Source organism: Chaetodon trifascialis, chromosome 15 (genome assembly GCF_039877785.1).
Source record: "Chaetodon trifascialis isolate fChaTrf1 chromosome 15, fChaTrf1.hap1, whole genome shotgun sequence".
Taxonomy (NCBI): domain Eukaryota; kingdom Metazoa; phylum Chordata; class Actinopteri; order Chaetodontiformes; family Chaetodontidae; genus Chaetodon; species Chaetodon trifascialis.
The window spans coordinates 23722356-23744891 of record NC_092070.1 but is presented as its reverse complement, the minus strand read 5'-3'; the positions used below and the strand labels follow the sequence as shown (position 1 = coordinate 23744891).

The following is a 22536-nucleotide window of genomic DNA, read 5'->3' as shown; positions in this document are numbered from 1 at the left end:
ACCTCTGAAGCTCATTAATTCACATGTTTTTTCTTGTTTGTTCAATCCTCACAAACACCAAAGTGCTAAACAACAAGAATTAAGTTTAAGAAACATTAGCTCACTACAGCAACAGTGTTTTTACATGTCAGGTCAACCTTAAGCTAGCAAGCTAACGTGATGTTTGCTAAACAGCGGCTGTTGTGGCTACAATCATGGGATAGTGTTAAATGCTAAAACACTGGGTAGCTGTAAATCTGAATGCGTCTGTAATATCTGTCTAAAGTTTGCTAACTTTAGCGAATGTTAGCCACCATAAGCTAATGGTCACGCCAGACCAAAGGCTGTAGCAACAAAACCTTTGAGCAGGTTCAACTTTTCCTTTGAAACAAGAGGAATTGATTTATTTTTCAAGTCTTCAGTTCATCTTTGGAGAAATATTTAGCCTTTTCTTTATGTGTCTGTACTGTAGAGTTGAGGCACAGCTCATAATGTGGTGAAATCAGTCATGTTAAAACAGACAAAATGATGGAAACACAACAAAACTACACAACACAGTACTGAAAACCTTGACGTGAACAGCCAACACTTGCATCTATTATTTTCATTTGCATTTATTGCCTTAATTATCTTGAACCCATTTACTGACCTAAATATCTCAAACTCTTTTAAGATAAATTAAGAGTTTATTGATCCCACACTGGTGAAAGTAAATTGTTACAGCCTTCAAGTATTGTTGCATAGAAAGCAAATTGAGTCTATGTATTATGCACAATATACACAGTTTATAAAAATACTGTTGCCAATATGGATAATAAATAGTTTTATTGCACAGTTGAGAAAATATATACAACTTAAAGATTGCCCCCGTTGAAATGGATAATTTCCCCGCCTGAAACACATCACTGCAAGATCCCATTCACTTCCTATGAGGATCAGATAATCCCTGCATGAACAGTGTAACCAGGAATTTATTGTCAATAACATAAATTTTACTTCTCATGTAAAAGACGTTTCAGTCGCAGCTTCTGCACCATTAAATTTTTACTTTCAGCATTAACTGAGCTGCGTTGGACTGACAGCACGATTGATCTGCGAGGCCTTCATGCTCCACCGACGTCTCTCACAGTCAGGCGGCTTGTGGGCCGATCAATCATGCCGTCAGTCAAGAAGTAGTTCAGTTCTTGCTCTCATGGTCATTACAGTTCAGGATCACTGATGGAGTGATGGATTTGATCTGTCCGGGAAAGTGGCCTTTGAGTGACAACAGTCCTATTGTGCTTTATGACTCAAAGACACCTGAGATGATTTGTGTTTGCCATCTTTTTGGCTGAGACATTTATCCTGTGTGTGGTTGGCAGTAGCTTTACTCCCGGGCCGGTCCTCGTCTCTCCCGCTGACCCTCTAATCTGGTGCAGATGCACCCGTCGTCAGATCTATTTTCCCCCGGGATGAGGCCTCGGCCTCTCTCCTGCACAACCAGCTGAGGGGGATTTTCTCCTTACTTCTTCTTTCTTGTCCCGTGACCCTTGAATTCACGTCTCGCGGCCTCCTCATACTCAAACTTCCACACACTCACTTGTTTGCTGCCGTGTCGCGGCGTGACGGAGGGGTCGGCGTGCTGTAAGTCCTTGCGCTGGCCCGCCCGCCCGGCCTCTGCTTGTCAACCCAGAGCCAATTATAATCGCAGCTGTTGCCAGACCTTCAAGTGACATTAAGAGGCTATTAAATCAGCACCAATTAGACCGTCTGTGATGCCCTGCCAGACAGAATGCCCATATCATACATGTCTTCCCTCCAGAATACCACATCGCTTCCTCTGCTCGGAGATGAGAAATTCGTTGATTCTCAGTCCAGCAGAATAAAATGTCTGTAGTAACTTGAAAAAGAAAGACAAGTTTTCTGTGTGCAAAAGCAGATTAATGCTTGATGTTTTAATGTAGCATGCAGCAAGCAGCAGTGAGTAGAAGTACACATCAATAAATGTCACATAACAAAGGGTGAAAGTCAGTTTGATTTTAAAGCTGCAGAGAGTTCAGTGCTGGAGGGATGAAGAAGATGTGGTTTGATGGAGGCTTGAGAATAAAGCATCTCAATAAGACAAGAGAAGATAGAAGGAAATAATAATCAATGTCAGGTCACTTTCTTCAGGGTGTCCTCCAGAACTGTACGAACAAAGTTTGAGGACTTTCAAGAGATCATTAAAAGCAGCAGAAGCTGAGATATCCTGGTTTTTAGCTCCAAAAACTGGATCCTACACGTCCCATAATGCAACACAATGGTCAAAAAGTCAGAGGCGGTTTCCCAAAGCTATTCAACCATCATACAAGCAGATCTGAAGAAACATAAGGGCAACCTCCAACAAGTTTCTGTGTTCCTGGTTTCTTCACTCTGTTGTCGATCTGCGTAAAATATTAAACTTGTTTTAAGTTTAACCTCTGCATGGACTCCAGTTTGAGAGGATATCGTCAGTATTTGGTTCATGACTTCTCTGATCCAGTTAAAGCAGCTCTCAACAGCAGAAACATTAAAGTGCATCTCAGAGTTCAGGCTTGAATTACTTCTTAATGTCGACCCAAAGAGAAAAATCACTGCTCGCTCAGTCTGATGTGGTAGAAGATGAAACACAATGAGCAAAGCGCCCAGTAAACATGCAGAGAGCTTAAAGCACATGTTTGTGCTGTGTTGACTTTGGTGATTGAGGCACATTAATGGAAACCCGCTCAGAGGATTCTGAATGGATCCGTGGAGTCATGGTGGATTTGATGTTAACCTCGTTAGTTGGGATGCGGCTTTGGAACTCAAGAGGGATTTTGAACTATGTGAACGTGGCTGCTGCCGCATTCCTCCGCAAACCAGACCGGGAGAGAACCGCAGCCACGAAACATGCTGTTTGATGCCAAAACAGCTGTTTTTATGCCTGACCTGAAGCAGGAGTCTGTGACGGGACAAATCAAAAGCCGGCTCAAGGGTCAGTGTGGAGACTGAGGATGGAAAAGATACAAGCATCCAGCTCAGACATCAGTGGTTAAAAACATCATCATTTAACAAGTGCAATTCAGTTTGCATCAAATTTGCTGATTGACCAGATACTTGATTACTTATTTAGGGTCAATGAACCCTAACTGATGGAGTTATGATGTGGAGTTAAGTCGTCAGCCGTGCTAGCAGCTCTGTGAGCACAGTGCTGTTTAATGCTAATGTGTTAACGTGCTGAGGAATATTTGCTAATTAGCACTAAACAAAGTACAGCTGAGGTCAGCAGTTTTGCAGTTTTCTGTTCTTAAAGCGACGAACTGGACAGATTAAACCTTTGACGAGTGTCTGAACCAAATTTCATTGCAAGCAGTCAAATAGTTGTTGAGACATTTTACTCGAAACGACAAACCTCACGGTGGCACTAGAGGACACATCGTAGTCGTTCTCTGCTAACTGTGATTCATTTAATCATCTCACAGCCTTATTGTCTACAAAATTTAATCCATCAAAAAGTAGGCGAGATATTTCAGTCCAGACTAAAGGGGTAGACCGAACGGCAGATCGGCTAACGTGGGTTCAAGTCCTCGCCACCGCCCCCTGCTGGTCACATACCAAAGACTAGTTTCATCGTAACTGTTAGCATGTCTCTGGCCTTCTGGTTATTTTCTGTACTTACTTTATTTTAAACAAAGACGCAGAAAAGCACAATCAGATACGTCATCTGAAAAAATATTTCACATTAAAGTGTGCTTTACAACAGCACAGCAAACAACTGCACAAAAAAAGCTCAGAAACAAAACAAGGAAATATGAAGCATCAAACCTAAGACTGCCAACACTGAAGACTATAATGATAACTCTGCATTAAGAACATATTTAATGAGAAATACTGTAAGAAACATCTTTAATGAATGTGGTTAATGGCGACAGGCCTCTGTCTGGAATGTGCTAAATGTTGCCCGTCAACCCTCCCGACGCAAAGCCAAACAGTCGTGTGTGGTCAGCTCTGCTCTCCAGACAGCCAATGCCAGAATTTCAGCGACACCCTAACGGACCTAATCTTCCCTGATCCCAGAAAATGTGGCCCGCCGTGTCGGGACCGTAAGCCCTCTAAGCCGTCGTCCTTATCGTTCATTGCTTTTTAATGGACAGTCTGAAGGATTACAGCTGAAACCGTTTAAAAGTGACACAATACATCTATACATAGACAGTTCGAAATACAAAATGGGCATACTTGACTTTTCCAAAGTGGTGTAGAAGCCAGATGTCCAAATATAGGAGAGGAAGCCGCCATGAAACGGGCCCGAGCGTCGCTTATAAAAGCTGTTAAAGTCTCGTTAGAGGTCTGTGATGTTCTTCTGAGACGAGACTCTCAAACATTTGATCGTTTGCTTGGCCTGCAGCTCTGTGGTAAGTAACTGCAGCCAGTTTTACCTGACCAGCATCTATTCAGCATTTCTGAGTACGTCCTGTTTGTCCTGCAGTAAGATGAGTGACGCCGAGATGGAAATATTTGGGGTGGCCGCCCCGTACCTCCGCAAGTCAGAGCGGGAGAGAATCGCAGCGCAGAACGCTGTGTTTGATGCCAAGACGGCCGTTTTTGTGCCCGACCCCAAGCAGGAGTATATGAAGGGGAAAATCAAAAGCCAGGACGGCTCCAAAGTCACTGTGGAGGCTGAGGATGGAAAGGTGGGTGAATTTTAGAGAGGATCAAACCATCATCATCTTTCATCTGCCATTCTTTTCACTTTTCTTTTCTGAATTCTCTGTGCAGGTTGTCACCGTGCACCTGGATGACATTCGACCCATGAACCCTCCCAAGTTTGACAAGATCGAGGACATGGCCCTGCTGACGCACCTCCACGAACCGGCCGTGCTGTTCAACCTCAAAGAGCGCTACGCCGCCTGGATGATCTATGTGACCACGAATAATCAACACTCAATCGATCAATCGACCTTCTGAAGTTTCGCTTCATTAGGTCCTCCAGCCTGATTCATAATGTCCTCATCGTGTGTCCACAGACCTACTCTGGACTCTTCTGTGTGACTGTGAACCCTTACAAGTGGCTTCCGGTCTACAACCCGGAGGTGGTGGCCGGGTACCGTGGGAAGAAGCGTCAGGAGGCGCCCCCCCACATCTTCTCCATCTCAGACAACGCCTACCAGTTCATGCTCACAGGTCCGGTCCCATCACAGTACTCAGTACTCAGATCTTTTACTTCAGTAAGAATACAGAAGAAGCTGTATCAGATTACACTCAAAGTACCAGCAGTAAAAGTACTCATTACGGCCTGTGGCAGAGTAATATGTATTATTGGAGTATTACTGATGTGTTCATCACTTTAATGTTGCAGCTGCTAAAGTTGAATTAATTTTGACCACTTTACACACTGCTGGACGGAAAAACAAATTTTCTGTTCTTTTATCAAAGTTTTATTTGTTGATCATATTTTGTATTAATCTGAATCTGAAAAGTAACGTAAGAAGATAAATGTAGTGGAGTTAAAGGGAGAACTTTTGGCTCTGAAATGCAGTGAAGTAGAAGTATTTAATAGCATAAAATGGAAATACTGAAGTACCTCAACATTGTACTGATGTAGAGTACTTAATGTACTTAGTTACTTATGTACCTGACAGTTTCCTTCATGTGCGTACATGTGATTTCTTTTATTGAACAGATCGAGAGAACCAGTCCATCCTGATCACGTAAGTGTGACTTCAGCGTGCTGTTTACAGATTACAGATTAAAGATGCTCAGATTGTTTCTGTTCACTCATGTGACGCTGGACTTTTATCAGCGGAGAATCTGGTGCCGGGAAGACGGTCAACACAAAACGAGTCATCCAGTATTTTGCAACAATTGCATCATTCGGAGACTCGAGCAAGAAAGAGCAGCCGGCCGGCAGAATACAGGTTCAGTCTGCTCATCAAACATCAATCGATCTGTTTATTAGATATGAAACCTTATGATGCAACTTTACACATGTGTTAACGTGCTGCAGGGGAACCTGGAGGATCAAATCATCCAGGCCAACCCTCTGCTGGAAGCTTTCGGGAACGCCAAGACCGTGAGGAACGACAACTCCTCTCGATTTGTGAGTTCAGTACGGAAGCTGAGGGTGGCCATTATTATTGATCATTATGACAAATATTTCAGTCCTCTTATCTGTTGATAATCAGGAAATCAATCTCTGAACTCAAGAAAACAATGACAGGAGTAGGATATTTTGTGGCTCGTTTGTCAAACTTGAATAACTGAATCACGTTTCCAGGGAAAATTCATCCGCATCCACTTTGGAACAAAGGGGAAGTTGGCGTCAGCTGATATTGAAACGTGTACGTTTTCTTAAACCAGTGTCATTTACATTAATTCCACTGCTCTGAGTGTTGATGAGACTTAGTGTTTTATTTGTTTGTGTTTATATTTGCGATCAGACCTTTTGGAAAAATCCAGAGTGACGTTTCAGCTGCCGGCAGAGCGGAGCTACCACATCTTCTATCAGATCATGTCAAACAAAAAGCCAGAGCTTATCGGTAAATAAACTTCAGTTTGAATCTGCACTGATTCGTAAACTAATGCTGCTGCTGCCAAGACAAATCAATACCATTCATTTCAGAGATGCTGCTGATCACCACGAATCCATACGACTACCCTTTCATCAGCCAGGGAGAAATCACTGTGCTCAGCATCAACGACACTGAGGAGCTCATGGCCACGGATGTGAGTGCAGATACATTCACTGAATATAGACAGAAGTCACACAGTTCCAGTAATAAACCTAAAGTTTCTAAATGACTGTGTTGAAGAAAAGCTGAAGTGAAAATATCACGCTGCTCCTCAGAGCGCCATCGACATCCTGGGATTTAACACGGAGGAGAAGGTGGGCATCTACAAGCTGACCGGAGCTGTGATGCATTATGGGAACATGAAGTTCAAGCAGAAGCAGCGGGAGGAGCAGGCGGAGCCCGACGGCACCGAGGGTGAGCCGTCTGAGCCATCCCTGCGTCTCCCAACCAGAACTCTGAACGCTTAGCACGTCGTATTTTTCATTCTGGACAGCTTGCTGTTTGCTTTACGTCTCGTGTGTGATTCTGTCCCTCAGTGGCAGACAAAGTCGCCTATCTGATGGGTCTGAACTCCGCTGATCTGCTCAAAGCTCTGTGTTACCCCCGAGTGAAGGTTGGGAATGAGTATGTGACCAAAGGTCAGACTCCACAGCAGGTACAGTTCACATGTTTCTGCATCTGAAAGCGTCTCTTCACCTTCAGTCTTATCGAAAGCTGAATTAAAAGACTGCGTTCGATTGCAGGTGAACAACGCCATGGGGGCCCTGTCGAAGGCCGTGTACGAGAAGCTGTTCCTGTGGATGGTCACGAGGATCAACCAGCAGCTCGACACCAAACTGCCAAGACAGCATTTCATCGGCGTGCTGGACATCGCAGGGTTTGAGATCTTTGAGGTAAATCACACCTGCGTGAAATCCACCAAACTCAAAGTCTGCATCTACTGACTCAGCGTTGTTTCCAGATGAACAGTTTGGAGCAGCTGTGCATCAACTTCACCAACGAGAAGCTGCAGCAGTTCTTCAACCACCACATGTTTGTGCTGGAGCAAGAGGAATACAAGAAGGAGGGGATAGCGTGGGAGTTCATTGACTTCGGCATGGACCTGGCGGCCTGCATCGAGCTCATAGAAAAGGTTCATAGAAACACAAACACTCACAGCAGCAGTAGATGCTCACATTCAGACGCTAATCAGCTTCCTTTCCTGCAGCCGATGGGCATTTTTTCCATTCTGGAGGAGGAGTGCATGTTTCCAAAGGCGACTGACGGCTCCTTCAAGAACAAGCTGTACGACCAACACCTGGGGAAGAACAGCATCTTCCAGAAGCCCAAACCCAGCAAAGGGAAGGCAGAAGCCCACTTCTCCCTCATGCACTACGCCGGCACAGTGGACTACAACATCAGCGGCTGGCTGGAAAAAAACAAAGACCCGCTGAATGACACTGTGGTGCAGCTTTACCAAAAGGCTTCTCTGAAGCTGCTCTCTCAGCTCTTTGCCACGTACGCCTCTGCTGACGGTGAGTTCACCGACCGCAGACACACAACAGATTATGTTAACTGTACATCATGTACATACAGATAATTTACTACTTATTGTATTCTCTTCTGTTTCTGCAACAGCTGCTGATGGAAGTAAGAAAAGTTCCAAGAAAAAGGGCTCATCTTTCCAGACAGTTTCAGCACTTTTCAGGGTAATGACCAATAATAAGAAGGGAATTACACTGGTGGGTTTATTTGGTGTCAGTCTGGTTATGTGGGTCCTCAGTACTACTAGTATTGATGCACAGACTAAGCAGTTTCAGTAAAGATGAAGACTAATTTCCTGTTAATAGACTATAATCTGTGAATCTCCTCCAGGAAAACCTGAATAAACTGATGGCCAACCTCAGGTCCACACACCCGCACTTTGTGAGGTGCATCATCCCCAATGAAACCAAGACGCCAGGTAAGAAGACGACGGAGAGAGCGGAGCTTTATGAAGTTAAAGAGGGAAGATGAGAAGATCGAGTGAGTTTTGATCAAAGAAAGGAGACAGAACATGTTCATTAGTGAGCTGAGGAGGTGCAGGAAGGTTAATTTTGTTACCTTTTTATGCGGAGCCAGGCAAGCTGTTTTCCCCCCCATTTCCTGTCTTTATGCTAAGCTAAGCTAAGCTAACAAGCAAGCTGCTGCCTCATATGCTACATATCCAGTAGATGCACTGGGCCTTGTAAACACGATGCCTTGTCCGCACAGGGTCCATGGACCACCATCTGGTCCTTCACCAGCTGCGCTGTAACGGCGTGCTGGAGGGCATCAGGATCTGTAGAAAGGGATTCCCCAGCAGGATCCTCTATGGAGACTTCAGGCAGAGGTATACACCACACACACACACACACACACACACACACATACACACACACACACACACACACACACACACACACACACACACACACACACACACACACTTACTGAAAGGCACCCATCTCTGAGACAGATACCGGATTCTGAACGCCAGCGCCATCCCTGAGGGCCAGTTTATTGACAGCAAGAAAGCTTCAGAGAAGCTGCTCTCCTCCATCGATGTGGACCACGCCCAGTACAGATTTGGGTACACAAAGGTATTTGTTTGCTTCTGTTTGTGGACTTACTGGGGCTACAGTTTCTGAAATATCAGAGTCCAGCTACTTACAGTCAAACAGTAAAACCACACACCGTGATATTACAAATTGGATCGTTCCATAATATGACAAGTAAATGAATTCGATTAATTCGTTCATTTAAAGGCCTAATGGCCTCAAGAGACTCTATATATTAGCTGCTAAACCACCTTAAATGATTCCATCTGGGCAGTTTTAAATTCCCATTATAGACTTTTCATTAAGACCACATTATCCATTTCTTTCAGAAATAATCAGGAAATAGTGTTCGCTCTGGCTTAAGCAACCTAAATGACAGTAAATTAGTTTCCTCTCACATTTTATCTCCTCGCAGGTGTTTTTCAAAGCCGGCCTCCTGGGTCTCCTGGAGGAGATGAGGGACGAACGGCTGGCTGTGCTGATGACTCGCATCCAGGCTGTGGCCAGAGGTTACGTCACCCGGCTGAGGTTCAAGGAGATGTCGAAGAAAAGGTCTCCGAGCTTTTGCAGCTTTAGTTTGATGAATACATGAGGAATTTCCAGTGAATCTCATCTCAATCTCAACATGAGAAATATCAGAGAGATTTAGGGATTATATGTAATATTACAGTAACACAGCAGGACTGTTTTATCTCATACTAATTTAAATTTGTGGTTAATAGCTTTGGAAAATATGCTGCACTTCCCATAAATAGCATCAGGGTGCTGAGTGTGTAAGCACGCTGACGTTAGCCTTAGCATCAGCTATCCTATTTGTTTTGTGCTAAATTAGCTGAGTTATACCTTTTTTTTTAGTTGTTATTTTGTCAGGGATCATGCACAAAAAACATTAAACTCAACGAGATGAAATGTATTGCACCAAATTTAGCTACTAGCTAATTTCCATTAGAAGTCGCTGGATTATTAGCAGATGTTAGCATGCTAGCATGCTAAACTAAGGAGAACAGTAAACAGCACACCTGTTTAACATTGTTTCTTGTGTGTGTGTAAGCATGCTGACATTAGCATTAACATCAACTATGCTTTATGTTTCGAGCCAATTCAGTTTATTTTTTTTACATTTATTTGTCATAGTCCATGAAAATGTTTTAATTTAGTTATGGTAGGCCTTAAAAAGGTCACTCAGATTTTCATAGGTTTTTAAATATTCTCTGTTGTTTTGCTGTTTCTCTCCGTAGAGAGTCCATTTTCATCATCCAGTACAACATCCGTTCATTCATGAACGTGAAGAACTGGCCGTGGATGAGACTCTACTTCAAGATAAAGCCTCTGTTGCGAAGCGCGGAGGCCGAGAAGGAGATGCAGACCATGAAAGAGGAGTTCTCTCGACTCAAAGAGGAGTTTGCAAAGTCGGAGGCCAGGAGGAAGGAGCTGGAGGAGAAAATGGTCATGCTCGTCCAGGAGAAAAATGACCTTTACCTTCAAATCCAAGCAGTATGTAAACACCCCATAAGAGCAAAGTGGTCTGCTTGCATTGATTTCACTGTGTTGGATAAAGAGATTAGGAAAGAAAAGTCCTTTTTTTTCTTTTTCTGAAATTCAGCAACTGCATAATCAATTCTAATGTAAGATAAGAGGAAGTGTTATTGATCCCTGCAGGGAAACTGGACACAGCAGGACTGAAATTCAACAAAGTGAAAACTGAAGATAGAGCAGGAAGGAGCTGTGAAATCAGCTGTTAATCCAATGATAACACCAGAACACATGAGGAAAAAAATCTAACAACTAATCAATGTTAACACACATACGAATGATACTTTTAAAATAATTTCTGTATATTTATATTTGTATTAATGCTAGGTTTAGCATGTATAATGTTTACCATTATCAGTTTAGTGTGATAGCATGCTAACATTAGCTTTGGCCCTGAACACAAAGTAGAGCTGAGGAGGACGGGAATGCTATTGTTTTTCAGTGAAAAAATAAATATTAAAAATAAAATAGATGCATATTAAAAAACGCCTACGTGGAACTTACAATATGAAATTATTAAGTAACTAACAATGATACTGTACCGTCGTGCCCCTGCTCTGAAGGAGAGGGAGAACCTGTGCGATGCAGAGGAGAGATGCGAAGGCTTGATAAAGAGCAAGATCCACCTGGAGGCCAAAGTGAAAGAGTTCTCCGAGAGGATGGAGGAAGAGGAGGAGATCAACGCCGAAATCACCGCTAAGAAAAGGAAGCTGGAGGACGAATGTTCGGAGCTGAAGAGAGACATCGACGACCTTGAACTCACCATCGCCAAAGTGGAGAAGGAGAAATACGCCACAGAAAACAAGGTGCCTCCGAGGACTCCTCGCACCTTTCACACTGCGATTGGTTTAAGTACACTAATACTCTAAGTTTGAAAATGCTTCTCTGTTTAGGTGAAGAATTTGGTGGAGGAGCTCACGACTCTGGAGGAGAATCTGATGAAGTCTTCAAAGGAGATCAAAGCTCTGCAGGAGGTGCACCAGCAGACGTTAGATGACCTCCAGGCTGAGGAGGATAAAGTGAACTGTTTAATGAAGACCAAAGTCAAGCTGGAGCAACAGGTTGACGACGTAAGTGAAGAGCAGCAGCATCGTCCTCTTTGAACTGGATCAGCGAGACCGTTTGCATCATCTCCCCCGTCTGGTTTCATTGGTTGATGTGTTGCAGCTGGAGGGCTCCCTGGAGCAGGAGAAGAAGGTGCGCGCAGACCTGGAAAGATCCAGAAGAAAACTGGAGGGAGATCTGAAGCTGTCCCAGGAAACCATCATGGACCTGGAGAACGAGAGACAGCAAATGGAAGAAAGACTGAAAAAGTAAGTTGTTATTCAGAGGCGTCTATCCTGAAACACAAAGAGGCCACGATTTGGTTTAATAGTTAGATTTAAGAGTTACTGCTGACAGTCAACACTCAGAGAGATATCACAGTGTAAGTTCACCTACTTACACATTGTTATCCAGTGTTTTAGCATTTACCATTAACCCCTAATTGTAGCTGCAACAGCTGTCGTTTAGCAAACGTTACCTTAGCTCGCTAGTTTAATTTGATGTGTAAGACGATATGTTGTGGTGGTAAACTAGTATTTCTTGGCTTTAAAAGAATTAAACAAAGCTATAACATGTTAATCAGTGAGCTTTAGAAGTGCTGGTGGGTGGTAGCATTACCTTTGCCCAGAACCAGGCTAGCTGTTTCCCCCTGCTTCCAGTCTTTGTGCTAAGCTAAGCTAACGGCTGCTGATTCCAGTTACATATTGGACAGACAGACATGACAGTGATATCAGTCTTCTCATCAAACTCTCAGTCAGGAGGTTTATTAATTAAAAGACTAAATACTTGTATTTTTAACAACTGAATTGTAAAAACTGTGCCCGCTGCAATGAAACATAACTTCAGAGAGTAAATGTTTTATGTGCTGATAAGAAGAAAATGAGCTCTTTTCAGGAAGGACTTTGAAATCAGCCACCTGCAGAGCAAAATGGAGGACGAGCAAGCCCTCGGCACTCAACTACAAAAGAAGATAAAAGAGCTTCAGGTATGATTTACAACAATATTTGAATACGTATTTAAATACATTCTTTTAATATACTACACAAGTTAATACAATTTGGCTGCAGGCTCGCATCGAGGAGCTGGAGGAGGAGATGGAGGCCGAGCGCTCGACTCGAGCCAAAGTGGAGAAGCAGAGGTCCGATCTGTCCAGAGAGCTGGAGGAGATCAGCGAGAGGCTGGAGGAGGCTGGAGGAGCCACCGCTGCTCAGGCCGAGCTGAACAAGAAGCGTGACGCAGAGTTTCAGAGGCTGCGCCGCGACCTGGAAGAGTCCACCCTGCAGCACGAATCCATCGCCGCGAGCCTGCGCAAGAAACAGGCCGACAGCGTCGCCGAGCTCAGCGATCAGATAGACAACATTCAGAGAGTCAAGCAGAAACTGGAGAAAGAGAAAAGTGAGCTGAAGATGGAAATCGACGATATGGCAAGCAGCATGGAGAGTGTTCTGAAGAGCAAGGTGACGGAAGCGTTCATGCTGTCTGTCTTTCTTCTTCTTCTTTTTAATTTTGCTCTTTGTAACCGACGCTTCATATTTCAGGCTAATCTGGAGAAACTCTGCAGGAGCCTCGAAGACCAGATGAATGAATACAAGACCAAAGCAGATGAAGCCCAGAGGTCTCTGAGTGATTATACGACGCTGAGTGCTCGTCTGCAAACGGAAAACGGTTCGTTTCTAAATGTCAAATTATTCAAAAAGATGCAAGGGAACGATCGAGGTGGACAGTTTGTTTGTGTCTTCGTCCTAAAAAGGTGAATTTACACGTCTGCTGGACGAGAAGGAGATCAGCCTGTCCCAGCTGAGCAGATCCAAATCTGCCGGGAGCCATCAAATCGAGGAGCTGAAGAGACTTTTGGATGAAGAAATAAAGGTCTGAAAGACACAAAAACACAAAGACCTGTTTACTGTTTTTTAATCCACAACAGTTAATACCCAGGAGATTAGCTTATAGCTAACCGATACTACTAGCTAACGTTACAGCTCAGCTCAGGAGGACAGCAGTACTGTCTGTCATCGATGAGTGGATGCACTCTTCCATCTGCGCAGTGATACGGTTGGTGGATGTAGTTTGGTGATTGGTGCACGCATGAATCTAAAACAGTGGATCTGAAACTGCTGCTTCCAGAGCCGGGCGATGTTTCCCCCAGACTGGACCACTAATGTGACCATGTAAAACTTTAACTCGCACACTCTCAAAGAGTGGTCACACGTGGCCAATAAACTGTTGTTGAACAAGCTTCTGTTTTTTCAGGCCAAGAACGCCCTGGCTCACAGTCTGCAGTCAGCACGACACGACTGCGAGCTGCTCAGAGAGCAGTACGAGGAGGAGCAGGAGGCCAAAGCCGAGCTGCAGCGCTGCCTCTCCAAGGCCAACAGCGACGTGGCTCAGTGGAGAACCAAATACGAGACGGACGCCATCCAGCGAACTGAAGAGCTGGAGGAGGCAAAGTAAGAAGTGCATCGCGTGTCGCAGTGCTGACGGGTTTCTTACGCTCTCACACCGTTTCTGTTTGGTTGAAAGGAAGAAGTTGGCCCAGCGGCTGCAGGAGTCGGAGGAGATGACAGAGGCGGCCAATGTGAAATGTGCATCTCTGGAAAAAACCAAGCAGCGGCTGCAGGCTGAGGTCGAGGATCTCATGGTGGAGCTGGAAAGATCGAATGCAGCCAGCGCCGCCTTGGACAAGAAGCAGAGGAACTTCGACAAGGTGTCACCGTCTTTTTTCAGTCTTTCTCTTCAGAAGCAGGTTCTCATGTGAATCTACTCAAGGCTGCATTGATTCCTCCTGCTGTCTCCTCTATTAGATTCTGGCTGAGTGGAAACAGAAATATGAGGAGAGTCAATCAGACCTGGAAGTGTCCCAGAGAGAGACTCGAGGTCTCAGTACAGAACTCTTCAAGCTGAAGAATTCATACGAAGAGGCTCTGGACCATCTGGAGACCATGAAAAGGGAGAATAAAAACCTTCAGCGTAAGAATTCTGCCGGAAATCAGCAATTTGGTGGTTCAAAGCTGTAGTCTGTTTTTGATCTTGCTTTATATTTTTCAGAGGAGATCACAGATATCACCGAGCAAGTTGGACAGTCCGCCAAAATTATTCACGAGCTGGAGAAAGCTGCAAAGCAAGCTGAGCAGGAGCGGAGAGACACCCAGGCAGCTCTGGAGGAAGTCGAGGTTTGTGCTTGAACTCCATCACACTGCAGTTCTCGCTAAAGGAACCACAACCCCAAGTCTTCGTTCTTCTCTCCGTAGTCTTCCCTGGAACACGAGGAGGCCAAAATCCTGCACCTTCAACTGGAGCTGAACCAGATCAAGTCAGAAGTGGACAGAAAGGTGGCGGAGAAAGATGAAGAGATCGACCAGCTCAAGAGGAATCACCAGAGAACCGTGGACACTCTGCAGAACACGCTGGACGCCGAGACACGCAGCAGAAACGACGCCATCCGGACGAAGAAGAAGATGGAAGGAGATCTGAACGAGATGGAGATCCAGCTGGGTCACACCAACCGGCAGGCCGCCGAGGCCACCAAACAGCTGAGGAACCTGCAGACCCAGCTGAAGGTTTGTTGGTGCGCTGCTCATAGAGTGTTAGTGTTAGACTGAAATATCGGGTTTTAAGCTCCAAGCCTTCTGTCCCAGGACACCCAGGTCCATCTGGATGAAGCGCTCCACAGTCAAGAGGACTTAAAGGAACAGCTGGCCATCACGGAGCGCCGCAACAACCTGATGATGGCCGAGAACGAGGAGATGATGGCGGCGCTCGAGCAGTCTGAGAGGAGTCGCAAGCTGGCCGAGCAGGAGCTGATCGACGTCAGCGAGAGGATTCAACTACTGCACTCCCAGGTGAGGAGACGGCATGCAGGACAGGACCCTGACCGGGACTGCAGAGACAAGCAGGACACGGCAGAACGGGGCTCAACACAATGTTCTCATTTACACTTATTTCCACCCAAAAAGTCCGATTTTTTTTACAGCGATACAGATTATGTATAGAAAAACTGCTAATTGTGGTTTGTTTTGCGGCTCAGATCTCATTCACAGCTGCTATTAAAATGCAAAGTGTAAATACAAGCTGCAGGAGGAATGCACAAGGAATCAGTTTAGGAATCACAATCGCTGAATTTACATGAGGGGATAAATAATTTATATCTTTTCATAGAAAGCGTTTCACAAAGTTTGTAAAGTGTCCCCAAACTCAACAACTCACAGATTCTCTGTCTGGTGCTGATTTGCTGCAGGTTTTTCTCTGAACTCTTTAAAAATACCAGATAAACGCAGAGACAAGATCAGATGATTTACTGAACACTGATCCCATTTTAACACCAGCTGTAAATGGAACGTGCTCATGATGTTCTGGGGTTATAAAGCTGATACCTGTCCAGATGTGCCCTCACTGGTGCTGAATGGTCCCATTGGCTTGAGTTGAGGATGCATCCGCGAACACAGCAGACAGTGATCAGAAATCTGGTGTTTACATGTATTAGTACGCTGGTTTCCAATGGAGAATTTGTGTTTCTAAAAACTGGAATACTGCTTTACTTAAACACAGATTATTAAACGTTTTCTTCTGTTATTACAGCAGTAATTGATAGAAAAACCTCACAAGAAGGTCCAACTAAAAGACCTTATGGTGGATTGTTTTCTCAAAATGTCAATATCTGCTCACTGTCGTAATGAATGTGTCCCATTTTAATGTCGTCTAATGATCAGAACACCAGCCTCATAAACACCAAGAAGAAGACGGAGGCAGATTTAACTCAGCTGCAGTCAGAGATGGAGGACACCGTCCAGGAGGCGAGGAATGCAGACGAGAAGGCCAAAAAAGCCATCATGGATGTGAGTCTCCCCGCTTTCATCCAGCTCACTGCAGAGAGCCATTTCAACGAGCAACAGATGGACTTTTTGGTCGTGCAGATTAAATTTCACAGCCAGTTTCCATTTGCATACAGGCCGCCATGATGGCTGAGGAGCTGAAGAAAGAGCAGGACACCAGCGCTCACCTGGAGCGGATGAAGAAGAACCTGGAGGTGACGGTGAAAGACCTGCAGCAGCGCCTGGACGAGGCCGAGCAGATGGCTCTGAAAGGAGGGAAGAAAGAGCTTCAGAAACTGGAAAGCAGGGTACGAATCAAACAAGGACGAACTCATTCTGTGGAGAAAAAAAGAGCGAAAAGTGACTAAAACTCGCTGTACTTTCAAGGTTCGCGATCTGGAAAATGAATTGGAGGCAGAACAGAAACGCAGCGGCGAGGCGATGAAAGGTGTGCGGAAATACGAGAGGAAAATTAAAGAGCTCACTTATCAGGTAAACGCCACATCCTGTTATATAACTGTGTCACTGTGAGATTTAACCGCTGGAATCTGAAGAGGAAATGTGCAGAAATGAGATGTGAGAGGAATCCCTGAAACGTTTCAGGGTGAGGAGGAGAAGAAGAATGTGGCGAGACTCCAGGATTTGGTCAACAAACTGCAGCTGAAAGTCAAAGCGTATAAGCGGCAGTGTGAGGAGGCGGTGAGTAAAAATACATGAAAACTGTGTGAAATGTTACCTTGATGTTTACCTAAAAAAAACTCCTTTTCTGTCACGTGCAGGAGGAACAAACCAGCATGCATTTGGCTAAATTTCGGAAGGTGCAACATGAGCTGGAGGAGGCGGAGGAACGAGCCGATATCGCAGAATCCCAGCTGAATAAATTACGAGCGAAGAGCCGTGATGTTGTTGGGAAAGGAGAGTAGAGATCTGCGCCGGCACAAGAGGCCGACCGCCGCTGTGAAAACCATGTATCTCCAAAACATCCCTTTTCTCCGGTTTTCACCACCTGCACTGAAAGCAAACACCTGAAAATTGAAACTTTGAGATTTGTGGTTTGAACAGCAGCTGGGTTTTGGACAAATTTTCATCATTATTTGAAAATTAAATATGAACAGATAACGTAAAGATACTAAAATAAGCCAAACTTAAATAGTCATGCTAGCAGCTCTGTGAAAATGTACCGAGGCACAGTGGTGCTTTGGGCTAAATGCTAACATCAGCATGCTCACAATGCTAACATGCTTATGCTAAGCGGGTTTATCATGTTCAGAATATTATTTTAGCCTGTTAACATGCTAGCATTTGCTAAGTTGTGCGAAACACAAAGTACAGCTGAGGCTAACACGCATGTCATCAGTCTTTATCTTTTTAGAATTTAGTCATAAAGCATTAAACAAATGAACACTTTGACCTGCTGGTGGCGCTCCGTCAAGTCATTTGGATTCACCTTTGTCACCATCTGTGTCTGTGTAAGAACAGAAGGACAAGTTAGACTGTTCAAAAGCAAGTTTCTTGCATACAAACAGCATCTGCTCACCGTTCTGTGTTGTTAAGCCCGGGATCAAACGACACCCAGCAAAGTAAACAGTGACAGCTCGACATGTTCCAGGAATAGTGTCGACAGAAAGATGCTTTTGTGCCGTCAAGCACTGAAATGTATCTGAACTTCATGGGAAATAAATAAAATTAACAAATCTGACTGTAATCCTCCCTGCAGGCCGAGTATCATCACATATTCAGAAGGATATTAAGCAGCATCTGGATTTCAGTCAGATTTATTTAGTGCAAGATGTTAATTATTTAATAAATAATGATGAAAGACACAAAAGTGCACAGGCAGCGACATTTAAAAAAACCAAACAGTATTTCTAATTTGGAATTTTTAACTCTTGATCACCAAAAGATGGAGACACTTTGTCTGTGTTCAACATTATTCCTTAAGCATTGTTCAGTCTCTTGAACAAATAAAGACTATAAAATCTGATGTTTTCCTCCCATGAGAAGCTGTTTTATTGGTTCAACCACATTTACATCCTGAATCTGTCAAGTAGAAGAAAGGTGAAGCAGAGATTTGACAGAGAAATCTGATGTGATTGATAATAAAATATAGAGTTGCTTGCCTGAGGGTATAACATTTTGAGATCTGCAGTTATTAAGTAATAAAAATACAGACACATGAAGTTAATGCATTAAAATAACCTGGTTGTGGGCGTCCCAGTAGCTCACCTGGAGGCCAGGTACCACATGCTGAGGCTGCTTCCTGATCTCAGGGGACTGGGTTTGACTCCCTTCATCCCTCTCCTGTCTGTCTTCAGCTGTAACTGTCTAATAAAGACAAATAAAAGCCAGAAAAAACAACATGAGATGCTGCTATCACACCGTTACATAACTAAAAACTGAAGCACGCAGCTGATAATGAAAATCTGCTTGTCAACACTGCAGTCACTCACCAAGTCAACTGTAAAAATCACATTAGCATCGGCTCAGCTGAAAAACCAGAGATCAGACGAAAAGGCGAATAACAAGCCTGACATTTGGCCATCGTGGAGGAGCCTGAGAGTTCAAACGGACCACATCAAAATCCAGGTTTTTCACTCCTGTCAGCGGGGCAGTAATCAGCAGCAGCTGGTATGTTCATGACATTTGTAGAAATCCTTGTGAAGCAGGGTTCGAGTTACTGAGTGACTTTCAGCAGAGGAAGCTGAAGGTAACCTCCAAGTGAGGAGAAAGTACAAAGAGGAGGACGGGCGGCACTTGAGGAGCTGACAGGTTGTTGTTTGCACTGAGACAGGACACTAAGTGGATCTGCAGGGACAAACATTTCCAGCCAGGCTTTGAGAGACATTCACTTGCAGTGAACACTTAGGCTTGTTTTCGTAGCAAAAATATTCCTATGAGAACATCACTTATTTATTCTCAGAACATTGAAGTAAAGATATTTACACAGAGAGCATATGTAGTAAAGAAACACAGGATACTCAAAAGATAGAGTCCAGAACAACTGTCAAAACACAGGAACTGCATATTTGGACAAAACTGAGTTAAACCAGGATCTGTTTTATAGAAATGTTCATTTGCAATAGAAATGTCTAATTTATTTCCAAAATTTGCTCAAACTGGAATTAACAAACTGCACCGACTACTCTCCCAGACTAGCTGGTGAGATAGCTTTAGCCAAAGCTAATTCACCTTTTTCTCCCCGTTTCCTGTAATTGAAAAAAAAAAAAAAAAAAAAAAAAAAAAAAAAAAAAACTTTGATACTTTAACATCTTAGTAATTGAGTTTTTATACCTCATAAAGAAGACTGGAGCTAAACTAAAACACTGTCATTTTGCTAGAAGTAGAAAACAGGTAAAAACCAAACTGTATGACTAGCACTGTAGCTAGTTACAGTTAGCATGTGAGATCGCATAAGTCAAACCTAATGTAACCATGTAATCATAACAGATAAAAGAAATAATAAATACTCCTCCTAAAAGCTAAGCCAAGCTAGCAGGGTAGCAGTTTCCTGCTGACACGACAGAATCGTCCTCCCCAACATGAAATATAAACATTAGCATCATGTGGAGATTAAACAACAAAATCAGCAACATCACGTTTTTCACCCTTTTCTTTTTTACATTGTTCACCGTCTTTATATTTAAGTATATTCATGTCACCATTTCTAGAGTATTCTGGATTTTTTCACATTGTTAGAACCATGTTTCTCCAGATTTGGTAATTTTGAATTGCAGTGTTGTTGTTGTTGTTGTTGTTGTTGTTGTTAATGTGGAGGTGGTGTTTTTTCATCAATGAAAATTTACGTTTTGGAGATACACGTTCTTTCACAGGACAGTGACAATAGTCAGACATCTGCTTAAGTCAATGGAGAAACAACATTTACTCAAAGAGACATAATCAGCACATTTGAACTACTGTACTTTAAGCTTTGATTTCTCCTTGTTACACTGCGTTACTGCTCGATATTAGCAGATGATGTGATGTATTTTCAAGATGACAAGCTGCTGTTCACACTTGCTTCCACACACTAATATGATGAGAGCTCAGGTTACACCCTCTCTAAATCTGGTACAAAGCGGTCGCCATGTGTTGCTACCCGCTTGTGATGTTCACACAGCCTTAAGTATAGTACACAGCAGATAGTGTGTTAACTTATGAACAAAGCGGACAAAGTGGACAACTTTTCTCAAGGTGACTGGTGGCTATCACTAACCTCAGCATAGAATACCCTGAGAAACAGGACAATAGATGCATTGCAGATGACATAATATTTTTTGAATTATAGCACTGTTTGAATCCAAGTTAATATAAATGCAACTAACTACTAACTACTTATTCTTTGCCCAAAAATGTTACAATCTTCTCTCTGTAGTATCAAGTTCAGTGCACATGATTGTTTCTTCATCAGCCTCTTTAATTGGTGGTGTGCCACAGGGCGCCATTCTTGGCCCATTTGAATTCTTTGTGCGCAAGTTCCAACTAATTATTAATGTTTTTGTGAGGTATCCATTATACTGATTATACTGGTGATGCACTGCTATTTTTCTAATGACTCTTTGAAGCTAGAAGTGATTATTGTCGATGCAATAAAACAATGCATGAATTAGGATTAAGTAGATCTTGTTTGAGTTTCTTTTTATCTTGTGATACTTTTAAAAAAAAATTATACTTTTTTTTAACACTTTTAGGACTAAAAGCATGTGAAAAATATTCTGACATTTCTGAGCCTTATTGTCAGTTGCTGTTGGGGCACTTTTGTGTTTATAGTGAAAAAGATAAGAAATAGGAAATAGGTTTGGTAGTATTTCTACATTTATTACCTTTGATTGGCTATTTTACAGTATAGCACAGCTCGTTGGGTGATGGATAAGAGAGATTGTGTTGATTTAGAGAATATACAATAGCATAAAACCACAAGTTAAATAGCACAAAAACTAAACAAAAATCAATAATATATACGGTGATTAATGGTGGCTCCAAAAGATGATGAAAAGCTTATCACAGTATTTTCTCCTTTTTGATACACTGAATTGGTATTTGTTGTTTCACCTGGATGCAGGTGTAGCTGCTGTTTATGATGGGCAGCGTCCCCCCTGTAGTTTATTACACGTGGTCATACATGTAGCTGTGTTTTACTTCAGTAAATAGCCCACTTTATAGTAAAGTCATGGTTCACATGCACAAATTGTACTTAAGGCTGGGATCTAAGAATTAAAGGAAAAACCTTAAGACAACTTCAGGCGACTTTCTTATCTGTGCATTGACAAAAAGCAGATGGTATTTCATTTTCTCATGACACACTCCAAAACATAATGTCAACATTGTACTGACATCTGTGTCGAGTTTAATCCAGTTAAGCCCAGCAAGGTGCCTTGGAGGTGAATGAGCAGGTGGTCCCAGAATCCAGGATGAACATGAAGGTCATGGTGCATCATGGAGACACTGAGTTACGTATAGTTTCTACCCATAAATACACACAATGAGAGATTCTGTCACTAAATAACCATCATCACAATAATTATGGTGATCAATTCATTACACCTTAGAGATGAGCTGTAGACTCTCTGTACAGCAAACGCAACATAAACGCTAAGTAGCTAATGACAGTTCTTGACAGAATGGGAGGCATGTAAAAATAGTGCTTGAGGATCATCACCTGTTGCTGCTGACATGTTCCTATTACCACTACAAGATCCTTTCCCATATTTAAGTGTCGAGTGGAGATCGATAATGTGACTTGATTGTGACATTGCCAAGTTTGGAGCTTCCGGTTTACTTCAGCAACACATTCGTCTTGATAAAAGGAGCCTCAACCTCCCGCTGGTGTCCAGTTAGAGACGTGTCATTGGCTCAGCGTTGGTAAGATCCATCATTTTCCCTTCTGGCATCTGTCAGCATTGGTGGCTCTCACTGTGTTTGTGTGTTTGACCTGCAGAACCTCTGATTCAATTCTACGAGGGCGTGTAAACCTGGTGAGTGACATAAAATATATCATACGTATCTTTGAAGTTTTTGTTAAATTGCACATAATTGTGCCTCACTTTCTTGCTGTTATCCTCAGATACAAAC

General features: G+C 43.2%; 1 protein-coding gene across 2 annotated transcripts; it reads left to right on the top strand.

The window, feature by feature from the left end:
- Positions 1-4445: 4445 nt before the first annotated feature.
- On the top strand, positions 4446-18450 carry LOC139343650 (myosin-1B-like). Of its 2 annotated transcripts, none has more exons than XM_070981402.1 (38): positions 4446-4646; positions 4732-4875; positions 4980-5136; positions 5636-5663; positions 5756-5870; positions 5960-6052; positions 6230-6293; positions 6393-6491; positions 6575-6678; positions 6800-6938; positions 7061-7179; positions 7268-7417; positions 7486-7656; positions 7732-8038; positions 8142-8212; positions 8379-8466; positions 8757-8874; positions 9001-9124; positions 9498-9634; positions 10321-10576; positions 11179-11421; positions 11509-11685; positions 11783-11928; positions 12554-12644; positions 12727-13116; positions 13198-13324; positions 13410-13528; positions 13910-14106; positions 14180-14363; positions 14461-14626; positions 14705-14829; positions 14908-15216; positions 15295-15498; positions 16366-16491; positions 16605-16775; positions 16855-16959; positions 17071-17166; positions 17247-18450. In XM_070981402.1, the coding sequence occupies exons 1-38, from the start codon at positions 4446-4448 to the stop codon at positions 17388-17390; spliced, it is 5805 nt and encodes a 1934-aa protein (XP_070837503.1). In that variant the 3' UTR covers positions 17391-18450. The 2 variants fall into 2 exon arrangements, with proteins under 2 accessions (XP_070837503.1, XP_070837504.1); XM_070981403.1 differs by having other exon boundaries at positions 4455-4625.
- Positions 18451-22536: the final 4086 nt, after the last annotated feature.

Coding starts and splice junctions, on each gene's coding strand:
- LOC139343650 (XM_070981402.1), top strand. CDS start 4,446: ATGAGTGACGCCGAGATGGAAATATTTGGGGTGGCCGCCCCGTACCTC. Junction 7,418..7,485: donor CAGGGTTTGAGATCTTTGAG/GTAAATCACACC, acceptor CGTTGTTTCCAG/ATGAACAGTTTGGAGCAGCT. Junction 12,645..12,726: donor AGAAGATAAAAGAGCTTCAG/GTATGATTTACA, acceptor ATTTGGCTGCAG/GCTCGCATCGAGGAGCTGGA.